Below are 13,988 nucleotides of genomic sequence, written 5' to 3'. Positions count from 1 at the left end.
GGTATCCCATTTTACAGAGAAACCTTAGAGCCAGAGAAGTTAAAAGAGATTTACACAGACTCTGAAAGTTAGCTGGCCTGAGACAAGAGGCAAACCCAAGGTTTCATGTATGCAGGTACAACATCCTATCTCTTTAACATGCTTCCTCTCAAATCAGCTAGGCTGCTTGTAATGTATCTAAAAGGAAGGCAAGAACTGATGCCTCTTAGTGGCATGGTAAGTGCAGATGCTTGACTCACACTTGTAAGAAACAGATCTCACTCTTTGTTAAGAAAGAATGGACATATCTGAGGATTTGTGAATTTGTGGATAGCACTATGGGGAGATAGCACTATTTGGGTGAGCAAGGGAGGTCTGTGTGCTAGAATGAGGAGAGAAAGTTGGCCTCTCATAGTTTCTTCTACTTTGTCCTCCTCTAGTTGTTAAAATGAAATTGTATAATTCCCTAGCTTTCTTCATTGCACTTATTACTACTTCTCACCTTTTTCATCCCTACTCTTCATAACTTCTTCCCCCCCCCCCCACTTCCATCCCTTACAGTTTCTTGCTCACTACCTTACCTGCTTACCCTGCATTCTGCTGCCAACTGTGAGTGCCAGGCTCATGGGGCTCTGCTTTAATATTCACGGTCATCATTATTACTATAAGGGCTGTTTCTGCCATTCCAAGTTTAATACATATTCCTATAGCAATGTTGTTATTTTCAATGGTTACTTAGTATAATACTTTAGAAGTTATGTTGATAAAACATGTGACTTGGAGTCAGACGGACTTGAGTACCCTGAGCAAATCACTTAATCTCTTAGCCTGTTTGGCCTTCCAGGATTGTTATGCTATGAAAATAGTGGTTATTATAATTTTTAAGGTCAGGTTGGTAGCACAGTTATAGGCCTGTGTCAGGAAGACCTGAGTTCAAATCTGGCCTCAGATATATAGTAGCTATGTGATCTTGGGCAAGTCACTTAACCCTGTTTGCTCAGTTTCGTCATCTGTAAAATGAGCTGAAGAAGGAAATGGCAAACATCTCTAGTATCTTTGCCAGGAAAACCCCAAATGGGGTCATGAAGAATTGGATGTGCCTGAAATGACTGAACAACAAAAATACTTTTTGGATGTCTAGGCTCATAACTTGGTTATTATTTTATGTGTTGCTCCTGAAATGTGGTACTTGATGAACTTGCTCAGTCTCAATCAATCAGCAAATGTTTATCAGGCATCTACTGCATGTTGGGTCTATTGCTGGTACGAGGAATACAAAAATAAATGAGATACTTTTGCAAGGACCCTTTTATGTTATGTTGTTACCATGTATGGAGAATCACAGAGTTTTGATATTAGAAGAGACCTCTCAGGGGTCACTCATTCCCCAAAACCAATCATCTCAGTCTGTAACCTTCTAAGGGAGTCCATACCACTTTCTCACAATTTTGTAGTTAGACAAGTTTTCATTTAAGTTAATTCTGTCTCACTTTAGCTTTTACCTCATTTCTAAGCAGAACAATATCACAGTCTTCCAGTGAAGCCTCTGTCATACCTTCCTCTGTGACTAGTCAAGTGTATAGGTTGGACTCACTGATTGATGAGGTATCCATTCCGAATCTTAGATTCAAAAATTTTTTGAATCTACAATTTTTGAAACTACATTGGCCAGTGAAGTCACCAATCACCAAAAATAGAAGACATGTCAAAGTTGAATTTATATGCTCTCTATCTACTTTGTTTAATCCATGCATATAATATTTATGCCTATGTTCTAGAATGTGGAGTAAAATTTTGTGATGTTAAGTAATTATAGAAGTTTATAATTCTGCCTTCTTTTTTGTTTGGTTTGTTTGCTGCTGAATTGTTTTCAGAAAGGCAAACAAATTAAAACATTGCTCTTAGAGGAATATTTTTTGTTTCAATTTTGACACTGCTAGGCAATGCAGTTTTTAGGCATGTATTTGATATAATGATGCTCAGAAAGTTCTACCTTTCAACATTTTATTAGTCTTCAAATATAACTTTTGTGTATTTTTTCTCATTTGTAGATTATATACAGGGAGCTTTTGAAAGAAAGATAATGTCATTAAGCTTGTTAATGAAAAGTTAAAAATTTTTCTTAGAAAAGTTAGTCTAAAGTTACACCATTACCATGCTGATAGACTAATTATAGTTGTCTACAGATTTTTTAGTATTAGTTTGCCAACAACAGTCTAATTGCCACATTGGGACTTTGAGATAACAGATAAACAAATTTGTTCTCAAAAATAAAAGGGCCTTTAAATGTAAACCTGTTGTGATTGTCTTTTTCATTTTCTAGGGTTCTATAATTAAAACATTATCTGGGTATGCCTTATAGTGATGTATCAGATGAAGTGTATAGTAGAGGGAAAAAATTATCCTTGACTGCATGGGAAGAGAGGATGGTAATGAAGAAAAATGTAATGATAATTAGATAATAAAGAGTTAGTGGTGTAGATAGAACCAAAAAAAAAAAAAAATCACCCATGATGTTCATTCTTCATTAGCTAACACTGAAAAGAGATAATTTAGTTTAACCTCCTCGTTTTACAAAGGAAGAAACTGAACCCCAGAGAGGGAAAGTGATCTGTTCAGGATCACACGGATACTGGTAGAACCAGGATTTGAATCCATATCTCCTGACTTTTAGCTAGTCCAATACTCTTTGTACTGTATCATGTTGCCTTGATTGCCATTTGGAAATTGGGGGAACTATTAATACTGAGTGTGTTCAAATATATAAAATCCTGACTTAAAAAAGATGATATTGTTAGTCTCCATTTCCACTGATTATATGTGATTAAATGAATATTAGCAGTTACACAAACTGTGTGCAAAATAATATTAATGTTGTGGGATAATCATCTGTGAATGATTTTGCTATTCTCAGCAATACAGTAATTCAAGACTATTCTGAAAGACTTATGAAAAATATACTATGCATAGCAAGAAAGAATTGATTATGAATGAATGTGTTAAAAAACAAAACAAAACAAAATAAAACACTCCCCCCCAAAAAAAACAAAACCCCAAGCCATATTATACAAATGATAGCCAAGACATGAGACATTTTCTGAAAGTATATAAAACATTCTTACCACTTTATTCTCTCCTATATAACTTGAACTCTTGCTTTCCCAAGATATGATATCAACCTCTGATGTTCCCAATTCTGGTTATTGCTAACTAGCCTTACTTTGACTCTGTTTATATTCATATTTGATAGGAAGTTAAATTAATTGATGTTTTAATGTCACAGGCAATATTGTCTCTCTTTTTTTTTTTAAATTAAATTGCACCTTTTTAAACAGCAAAATCTACTGTCCTTTTCCCTTCAACCCATTAACCCATAGTTAAGAACAAAAGACAAACAAAACCTATTACAGAACATACATATGCAACATATGCAAACAAAACACATTTTTTCCATTTGCCATGTTCAAAATTTAATACATGTATATTTGCATATATGCTTTTAACTCTTTCATCTCTTTATCAGGAGATGGTAGCATGTTTCATAATTAGTCCTTTGGAATTGTGATTGGTCATTATTATGATCCGAGTGCCTAAGTTGTTTAGTTGTTTGTCTTTTATAATATTGTTGTTATCTAAATTGTTCTTTTGGTTCTGTTTATTCAGTTCATATAGGTCTTGTCTTCCCAGGTTTCTTTGAACCCATCTCCATTTTTTTTTAAATAAGTTTTTGTGAATATCTTCTGTTTCTAACATTATCATATCCCACGTATCCCTCTTTTCTTGAGAGTCAATAAAGTTATTTAGCCATGCAGCATTTGTAGTTGTGGAAATAGACATTGCAAGAGAAAAGCTGCAAGAGTTGGTGAAGAATTGACTCTATAAATGGCCCTCGTACTTGGAAATTTTGAAAGTAGTCAGGGTAGTGAAACTAGTGTTTTGTAACACTAATGATAGTGTTACAAAACTGTTGTCATTTTTATTCTTAATGTTTTTCTAGAAAAATGCTGTTTTCATATAAACTGGCAAAGGGAAGAGAAATGAAGCATTAGTTTTTATATTTTCAGTGAATGAGTAGAGTGGCAAATGAGATGTGACAGGTAATTATATACAACTCACAGTAGGAAGATTGTGAAGTTACCTTTTTGGGCAGGGAAAATGAATTCAGCTTTTGACTTCTTCAGTTTTAGGTTAGCACATCCAATTGGAGATACTTTATAGGGAGCTGAAGATACAACACAAGAGAATGTGAATAATGTCAGGGTCATTTCTCTAAAATATGTTAGAATATTCTACCCCAACTCATCCTTCTTTTCATGGATGTGGGAAGTTCATAGTGTTTTACTATCTGGCTTTTTCAATGTATTTAATGTCTTTTTTTCTCTTTAAAAAATACTCACTGTTATATGGGATGACTCTAAAGGGAGGAGGGACACTTGGGAAGCAGAAGACATCCATTAAAACTTATTTTTAAAAAATGATGAAGGAGATGGGTTCAAAGAAACTTGGAAAGATTTGTATGAACTGATGCTGAATAAAGTAAAACACAGGAGAACAATTTAGATAACACTATTGTAAAGACAAACAACTTTTAACAACTCAGGCACTCTGATCGTAATAATGATCAACCACAATTCCAGAGGACTAATTATGACAATATGTCAGGACAGATTTCCAATAATTAGCCATTGATTTGGCTAATTGTCTAAATGTTTTGTTAATTTGGGCTATTGAGGCAATGTTCTACTATGTTTTTTCCTTTTTCCTTTTTTTAAACATAGTATTTTATTTTTCCCAATTACATGTAAAGATAATTTTTAATATTCATTTTTATATGATTTTGAATTCCAAATTTTTCTCCCTCTTTCCCCCCTTAAAACAGTAAGTATGTTTTTATATATATATATGTATACACACACACACACACACACACACACACATATTTCCATATTAGTCATGTTGTGAAAAAAGAAACAGAACAAAAGAAAAATTATGAAAAAAACTGAAAATAGTATGCTTTGATCTGCATTCAGACTCCATAGTTCTTTCTCTGGATGTGGTCAGCTTTTTCTATCACGAGTCTTTTGGAATTATCTTGGATCATTGTGTTGCTGAGAAGAGCTAAGTCAGTCCTATTTGATAATCACAATGTTGCTGTTACTGTGTACAATGTTCTTCTGGTTCTGTTCAGTTCACTCAGCATCAATTCATATAAGTCTTTACAGGTTTTTTTGAAATCAGCCTGCTCATCATTTCTTTTTTTTTTTTTTAATGACATTTTAATAGTGTTTTATTCTTCCAAATACATGCAAAGATGGTTTTCAACATTCACCTTAACCTTGTGTTCCAAATTTTTCTCCATCCTTCCCCATGACAGCAAACAATCCAATATAGATTAAATATGTATAGTTCTCCTAAACATATTTTCACAATCATCATGCTGCATAAGAAAAATCAGGTTAAAAGGGGGAAAAAAATAACAATAGCAAAAAGGTGAAAATACTATGCTTTTATCCAATTTCAGTCTCCATAGTTCTTTTTCTGGATGAACATGGCACTTCCATCTCAAATCTACTGGAATTGCCTGAATCACATCATTGTGCAACCAGTAATTTTAGGGACTGCTCATCATTTCTTATAGCATGGTAATATTCCATAACTTCTATATACTACAACTTATTCAGTTATTCCCCAATTGATCGACATCCCCTCAATTTTCAATTCTTTGCTACCACAAAAAGAACTGCTTTATATATGTATGTCCTTTCCTCTTATTTTTTGTTCTTTTTGGAATAGAAACCTAGTAGTGGCATTGCTGGATCAAAGGGATATATATCATGTAGTTTTTCTTTTTTTTAAATTAAAAGTTTTTTATTTTCAAAATATATGCATGGATAACTTTTCAACATTGACTCTTGCAAAACTTTGTGTTCTAAATTTTCCCCTTCTCCCAACCCCCACCCTTAGATGGCAAGTAATCCAATATATATATATTAAACATGTTCAAATATATGTTAGATGTAACATATGTAGACATATTTATACAATTATCTTGCTGCACAAGAAAAATCAGATCAAAAAGGGGAAAAAAAGGAGAAAGTAAACAACAACAAAAAGAGTGAAAATGCTATGTTGTGATCCATACTCAGTTCCCACAGTCCTCTCTCTGGAAATAGATGGCTCTCTTCACAAGATCATTGGAACTGGCCTGAATCATCTCATTGTTGAAGAGAGCCACATCCAACAGAATTGATCGTCGTATAATCTTGTTGTTGCCATGTAGAGTGAATTCCTGAGTCTACTCATTTCATTTAGCATTAGTTCATCAGTTCATTGTAGTTTTTCAATGATGTGGTATAATGAATGTTGTAAATCTCTCTCTCTCATTGTGTACTTGAGATGTCCACTGTTTTAGACATATGAGAGCTAGTATTTTGCTATCTATGCTAAAGTTACTTATCCCTCATCATTTTGAGTCACTTGGGATGCTGGGGATGTGTATAAAGGGAGTGTATATGTATGTGTGTGTGCATGCGCATGCTGCATGCATATGCCGCTTGTGCTCTTCACCTCCAAAGACAACTGATGAATTCTGAGTACAGATTGAAGCATACTTTTTAAACTTTATTTTTCTTGAGGGGTGAGCATATTTTCTTTTATACATGGCTAATATGGAAATAGGTTTTGTATGACTTCAAATATATAATCGGTGTCATATTGCTTGTCACCTTAAAGGATGGGAAAGGAGCAGGAAACAGGAAAATTTGGAGCTGAGTATGTTTTGTTGCTATCTTGAGCAAATGTCACATGACGATAATATGAGCTATAATAATCCTCTATTCTGCATATGTGTCAGTATTTGAAGTTGGAATGTTAGGTTCTGGCAGTACTATATGCATGGAATAAAGTAAGAGAAGTACAGTAGCAACTGTTGCTATTTGTGTCCTAAGCAGCTGTTTATGATAGACTTTTTTTCTTTATCTATTTCTGATAGCCTCAAATTGTGGCCCTGCCTTAGAGATATAGCATCTGGCTGAAAGGGGATTCCATGATTAAAGGATTCTTCTCCATATAGTATTTAGGGATCTGAAATTTTGTATTCATGAAAAAAGAAAATAGAATTAGGCTTCAGCATTCTCATGCTATCTGTAAAGAACAATATAATTAGTTTACATTAGGAATTTTTTGGATGGCATAAATTCATTGAGTCAAAAGCAGAATTCTCCCTTCTGTTTATAACATATGAAGATAGTTGAGTATTTACAATGAATTGTATTTCTGTAGTTCTTTGGGGTGAAGGAAGGGTTTCAAGTTTTTAAGGGGCATCAGTTATTGAAAACTGTGGGCTTGTTAAATATCAAGGGCAGCTTCTGATAGTAGATACCTTTCTGAGCTAAATGAAAAAAGCAATGATGATTGTGTTTAATTTTTGTTGCATGTAGCTTTGGTCTTTTTTTTTTCTAATAATTTTAATATATTAATTTCTGACCTCTCTAAAAGCTTCAAGCCCTAGGAAGTTTAGTTTCATCCTTAAAATAGTAACATGGCCCATTTCCAACTTTCTGCTGCTGGCTTTTATGAGGAGACCAGCTGCTGTAATATATACATATTTTTAGATATTCTTTTTTATGTTACATATATTAACAATTTTTTATATAAAAGTGTTTATTTTTCCTGATTAGGTGTCCTATCTAAATTCAGTAGAATGCATGTACTGATCTAATTTTGCTTTCTATGTAATACAGTGGGTTTTTTGGCCTGATGCTGAGTTTATATTTAACCAGTCATTAAAACTGAATGATTTAAGATTTATTTTTTTTTTATATCCTGCATTTTTTTCTCCTTTAGGTATTGTCAACCCAAAGAATCCAAAGGAAGCTCCAAAGTCCTTTAGCTTTGACTATTCCTATTGGTCTCACACCTCGGTGAGTATCCTCGTGTCCCAGAATTTTGGCAAAAGCCTTTGAATTCCTTTGTATTAGATTTACTTAAATTCACCCATTGGTTTCCTTCTCTTTCTCCTCATTCCATACGGCATTCATGATTTAGGAATAATTTCCATGGTTTATTATTTGTAAGCTATTATGTCAAGATCCATTGTCTAAGGATCTTTTTTTTTTTAATTCATGATTTTTGGGGAATTCCAATACAGCATTCCATACCTGTGATAAAAGAACAGAAAAATATATACTCAGCTAGTTGGCTGGAATCTGCAAAAAATATTATAACAGTCAAGCTGAAATTCATTTCTAAGCAGAATGATCATTTGTGCAATTGAATTTGGAACAGTTGTTTTCTAACTGTTTTCTAATATACTAAACAGTGTATGACCATCTTGATGGTATTTGTTCTTATGTCTTTAATTCTGTTTTGTAAATCATAAAGACAGGTACATTTTACTGAACTAGTTGGTAAAAAAAAAAAAAAAAAGTTTCGTTTTCTTGGTTTGGCTGAGAAACCAAACCATATATCAGAGTAAGTTGACTAAAAAAAAGCGTTTTGGAAATATTTGTTGCTGATTGTTACTTAACTAAAGACAATATATATGTTTGTTATAAAGTTCAGAAAAGAGCCTTTATATATAGGATTAACTTTTAATATTTTCCTTTCCTATTTTTAACAATTTAAAAGTTTCTGGATCTTTCATAATTTGAAATAGTGACAGAGTGTAAGGCAATAGCAAATTAAAATTAATTCTGTTGAATAGTTTTAAATGTTCATATGTTAAACTGAATTTTCAAAAAGCCACAGATTCATTGAAAAATATTAGTGGTAGAAGGAAACACTTGTTTTAGTCTATATCCTGTATTTTTTGAGGCAATTTAGACATAGCTTAGTAAGAAATATTTATCACTAGATACATCTACCTCATCTAATTCTTTTCCTCCTTGAGATTTAATAGAAATAAAAGGAAAAAAATGTGTAGCAGAAATTGATGGAGTACTCTTTGGGCTCCCACTGCTAAAACTATAATTCTTGGGCTTTCAAGTATGAGCTGCACTCAGTAATCAGCCAGTAAACTCAATCACAGGAAAGGCATTTATTAAATTGATGTAGCAAGAACAATAGCTACAAAACATTCCCCTCAGAAACTAGGGATATGAGGAGCAAATATACCCACTGTTTTGTGAAAGTGATTGGTATAGCATGGGAGTGGAGGCATTTATAGAAGGAGTACACGTGATCAATGCACATCATGCCTCTGGTAAAGCACATCCTTAATTTTCTTTCTCTCCTTGGGGAGCTCTCTCAATGGATTGATTCTTGATTGCCAGGGCCAGTTCTCCCTTGAAACCATGGTTGATTTCTCTTTTCTGTTCCCAGAGCTTAACATTCTTGAAGCTGCTTCCAGCTTCAACTAGAATGACTGTGTCTTCTTGTCTTTGCCTTTTTAGAAATTGTGTTATCTATACTCCCTCAACTGTGTCTCAAACTCTAGAATTAACTGGTTCCTCTTGAGCTGTTGGGTTGTCTTTTAAGGACTATTTATTATTGGACAATTATGTCCTGGTCAGTGACATTGGTTCTTTCAGTTCAGTTAAGAAGAAATTTGTCCACATTTTTGGAGGAGATAAACAAACTTCCTTCTTATTTTCAGTTATTTTGTGCAACTACTTCATTGTGGGTGGAGGGACATACAAGAATTAGTCAGTTTGCCTTGCATACTTATGAAAGAATGAAGATAAAATATTGTTTTTTTTTAAATCTTTGTAGCCTGAAGATCCCTGTTTTGCATCTCAGAACCGGGTGTACAATGACATTGGAAAAGAAATGCTCTTACATGCCTTTGAAGGCTACAACGTTTGTATTTTTGCCTATGGACAGACAGGTGCTGGAAAATCTTATACAATGATGGGCAAACAGGAAGAAAGTCAGGCAGGCATCATCCCACAGGTAAAATAAAATCCCATGGGAAACTTGGTTTGAAGTTTTATAGCTTATTTTTTTCCAAGGATTGTTAATTATATTGTTAGGTATTCTTGTTATGGATTACTAAACTTGTAAAAGTGAACTTTTCCATTGTGATAATAAATAAATCATCTTTCCCTTGCTAGCTTAAATGACATATAGAATTAAAGACATATCTACTCCAGAAAGTAATTATTAGTTCCTTGTGGGTTTTCAACTCAGAACTGTAGGGTATTTTGGGAAGAGATTGAAAAGAAGAAAATTTTAAGTTGGAAGACTATCATCCCAAACTAGTAGAGACGATTGTCAAGATTTCTGGTCATAAAAAACGAGATTTTGGAGAATAGCATTCAAATTATGGCTTACTAATCATCAGAAGATGGGGGAAGAGGGGAAGATTCAACAAGTATCTCCCAGTAGGTCATTACCTACTCTTTTTATCCCACAGTGTTGTTCAAAGAGTGCTGTTAGTATCATTCTTTTTTGGGGGGAGGAGAAAAAGAGATACACTGGTCATATTTGTTTTTTTTTAAATATTGATTAATAATGAATATATTTGACCCATGACTCTTCTTCTGTTTCTATAGTTATGTGAGGAACTGTTTGAGAAAATCAATGATAACAGTAATGAAGAAATGTCTTACTCTGTGGAGGTGAGTAGTATTAGATAGAAAGCAAAGGTCTTAGTAATAACTGTATATATTTTCTGCCTTTTTTGTAACAATGATTTCTTAGGTTGTTTTATCCCGGCCACTATTATAGTCACTATGAATTCACTAATTTCTCTATTATTATTATTATTAGTTATATATAATGTAGAACAATGGAAATTTAGTAATCAATAGACCAAGATTCTAGTCCTAATTCATTTATATTTGATTCATTGATCTTTTATGTAATGTTCTGTGGTACATCCTGGAGATTCAAAGATAGATTTTGAAATAATTTTGTTTTAAGAATGCAGATGAGTTAATTAACTTTCTGCTTTTTTATTTTCAGCGAAATTGTGGCTTTGACTCTTTTTTTTTTCATGATACTATAATATTTTTATGATAAACCATTTCCATTTTCTTACTGAGTATTTTATAAAGATATAACTTAAAAAGGCCTTCCAGAACATTTTTCATCCCAGCATTTGAGAATAAGAAAGAGTTCTGCATACATAACACATTTGAGTGAAGATGGTGTGTGAAGTTACAATCAGTTAATGATATATATGTATGTGCATGTGTATGTGCATATATACATAAATATTTACACATACATACATAAATATTTACACATACATATATATGCTTTAAAAAAAACTTGGCCAGAAATTAAGGCTAACTATAAAGTAGAATGGCTTTGACTCTTAATGGGATTTAGATAATCTTTAAGGTAAAACATCTTATAGTTCTACAATTCTGTGAATGGCAGTTTACTAGATTTTAGATCAAGTATAGAATTAAATAATATAAACTGAAAATTTCATGTTCCAGATCTAGAACATTCCCAAGGGAGATTGCCTTGTACAGATCTTCAGAAATATTTTTACTCTGATTATTTCATCCAAAGTTAAAGAAGACAAATTCTCTCCTAGAAATAAAGATTATAATTCTTCCCTAACCCACAAAACTGTGACATTTGTAAATGTTGTTATATAAATTTTACATTCTTCATGTTTTAAAATGCCTAATTAATATATGTTTCTGAAGCCAGGATAAATAGGCTGTGAGATTTTAAGTGGGAAGCAAAGTTATCTTGAGACATATATTCCCAACTTTGAATTTAAAGCTTATTTTCTTTCTTAACTTTGGTTCTAAGTGGTCAGTAAGTATAGCATTTGGTCTGCTGAGTTGTACATAAATATTTATCATGATTTAAGACATGAAACTATATTTTGCCATTTTGGAAATTTGTCATTAGAGGTTTGTGGAAGCACTGCTTTTTGCTTCTAGGGCAGAAGCACAAGGATCTTTTTAGTTATAATAATTTCTCCTTTTGGAGAAATATAGAGTGATTGTGAATGAGTTATAGGGGAAGATAAAGAGGGAGATAATATATATCCTACTACATAGGAATGTGATTTCCTATTACTATTATCTTGATATAGAGTAAATCAAAATTGAAGGAAGGATGCAAATATGGCTCAGTAATATTGGTTTTGAAATGTTGGTGTTCCTTTTGTTCACCAGTCTTCATTTAAACAATATGCCTGTCTTTGTGCTTTCATAAAAATGATGTTTCATTTCCATTATTTTATATCATAATTTCTGAAGTCACTAAAATCAGTATAATAGTTTGATTTGATTATTACCATCTTTTTTTTTTTTTCAAATGAATGCACTTTCCTTATTTATTCTGTTTTGGTGATTCTGAAAGCCTTGCTCAAGTTATCATTGACTTTCTTTTTAACTAACTCCAGCATTTTTCCTTTATCTATTTGAATTATATTAACATTTGGAAATTTTAAAGAATGCAACTTTTGTGTTTTTGTATCTAGAAAGAGGGATATAGTTTTCTCCAAATGCTTTGAGTCTAATTGCTTTTTTCTTTTCTTTTCTTTCTTTTTTTTTTTTCCTGACGCAATTGGGGTTATGTGACTTACCTCGGGTCACATAGCTAGGAAATATTAAGTGTCTGAGGCCAGATTTAAATTCAGATTCTCTTGACTTCAGGGCTGATGCTCCATCCATTACGCCACCTAGCTGCCCCTCAAATTGCATTTTTCATAATCAGTTATCAGGAATCATGAATAAATTCCAATTGACGGACTAAATATGGAAAATAAAACATGCTTTTGGACATTCTCAATATGCAAATTTGTTTTCTTGATTATATAAGAATATTTTTTAAAAGGGCTTTGTTTTTCTTTTTCTTCCCTTCCCTTCCCCTAGTAAGCAGGATGGGACAGGGGAATAGAGTGAAATAGAAAAAGTTCATTAATTTTTAAAGAATTTTGTTTGATGGGGCTGCTGGGTGGCACAGTAGATAGAGTTCCTGCCTTGGGGTCAGGAGTACCTGAATTCTAATTTGTCCTGAAGACACTGGACAATTACTAACCATGTGACTCTGGGCAAGTCACTTAATCCCAATTTGCTTTGCTCCCGATGCCATCCCTCATTCCCCCACTCCCCCAAAAAGTTAAAAATAAAGAAAAAATGCAATAAAATGTTTGATTTTGCAAGTTGAGACAAAATATAGTTTTCTTTTATATTACACCACAATGACTATACTGTGTGCTTCTGAATGGACAGTGGAATTCAATCAGATCATATAGTGCTTTACCATGTGTGTTATTTAATACTAGTTGAAGGTTAAAAGCTGAAAAAATAGAAACTAGGTATGTCTCTTCTTTTCTTCATCCCAGCTAGCTGAAATAATAGTATTATGAGATTAGGTACTGGTATAAAAATACTTTTTAAAATTACATTCTCATCATAGAATTATAATAATTAACACATTAATAGTGATATAAGAACAAGGATAACTTTGTGAACCTGAACAAGTCATTTAACCTCTTCCAGCCTCAATTTCCTTATTTATAAAGTGGTATAATAATAGCACCTATCTTATTTTAAGTTTGTTGTGGTAAGGCTCAACTAAGATAAGAAATAGAGTGTTTTCAAACTTGAAATTGTTCCATAAGTGCTTGATTCTATTATGAGAGCTGATGTGCTTTAATGATTGCAAAGCCTTTCATATATGTTTACATATATTCTTTCATTTGATTCACACAACCATTCTATAAACTGAGTCATAGAAGTTAACTGAATTGCCAAGATTTACACAGTTAGTGTCTGAAGCAGAAGTCTAACCCAGATATTCCTGACTCCAGATCTATCCCTACCTTTGACATTGTCTTTCAGAGGTATTTATTAGGATCTTTAGGTTGCTGGTATGTGGGAGAAGTAGATAATTTTACAAGAGAATGTCCTCACCTTTCTGGTACCTATGGCAGCAAGGCCAAGGCCTAAATGTACTAAGAGTTCTTTTAGCTCCTGAAGTAAATTGATATAAAGAAAGAGATTTATCATGTTACTTTTTGTTGATGTCACATCTTTTAAGGTCATCAATTAAAACATTTTCATTAGTACCTAGTGAGGATTTTAAAAACCACT

The 13,988-nt window shown here is 32.9% G+C and overlaps 1 protein-coding gene across 9 annotated transcripts in view; it reads left to right on the top strand.

The window, feature by feature from the left end:
* Positions 1 to 13,988, top strand: part of KIF1B (kinesin family member 1B) — a 185,663-nt gene that overhangs the window by 46,853 nt on the left and 124,822 nt on the right. For all 9 annotated transcript variants that reach the window (XM_051988592.1, XM_051988589.1, XM_051988586.1 and 6 more), the window contains exons 3-5: positions 7,825 to 7,901; positions 9,691 to 9,870; positions 10,473 to 10,538. In XM_051988592.1, the coding sequence (XP_051844552.1) occupies positions 7,825 to 7,901; positions 9,691 to 9,870; positions 10,473 to 10,538 (323 nt within the window). The remainder of the gene's footprint in view (positions 1 to 7,824; positions 7,902 to 9,690; positions 9,871 to 10,472; positions 10,539 to 13,988) is intronic.

The sequence above is a fragment of the Antechinus flavipes genome, chromosome 3 (genome assembly GCF_016432865.1).
Source record: "Antechinus flavipes isolate AdamAnt ecotype Samford, QLD, Australia chromosome 3, AdamAnt_v2, whole genome shotgun sequence".
In the NCBI taxonomy this organism is placed as follows: Eukaryota; Metazoa; Chordata; class Mammalia; order Dasyuromorphia; family Dasyuridae; genus Antechinus; species Antechinus flavipes.
This window is presented reverse-complemented; position numbering and strand designations above follow the sequence as displayed.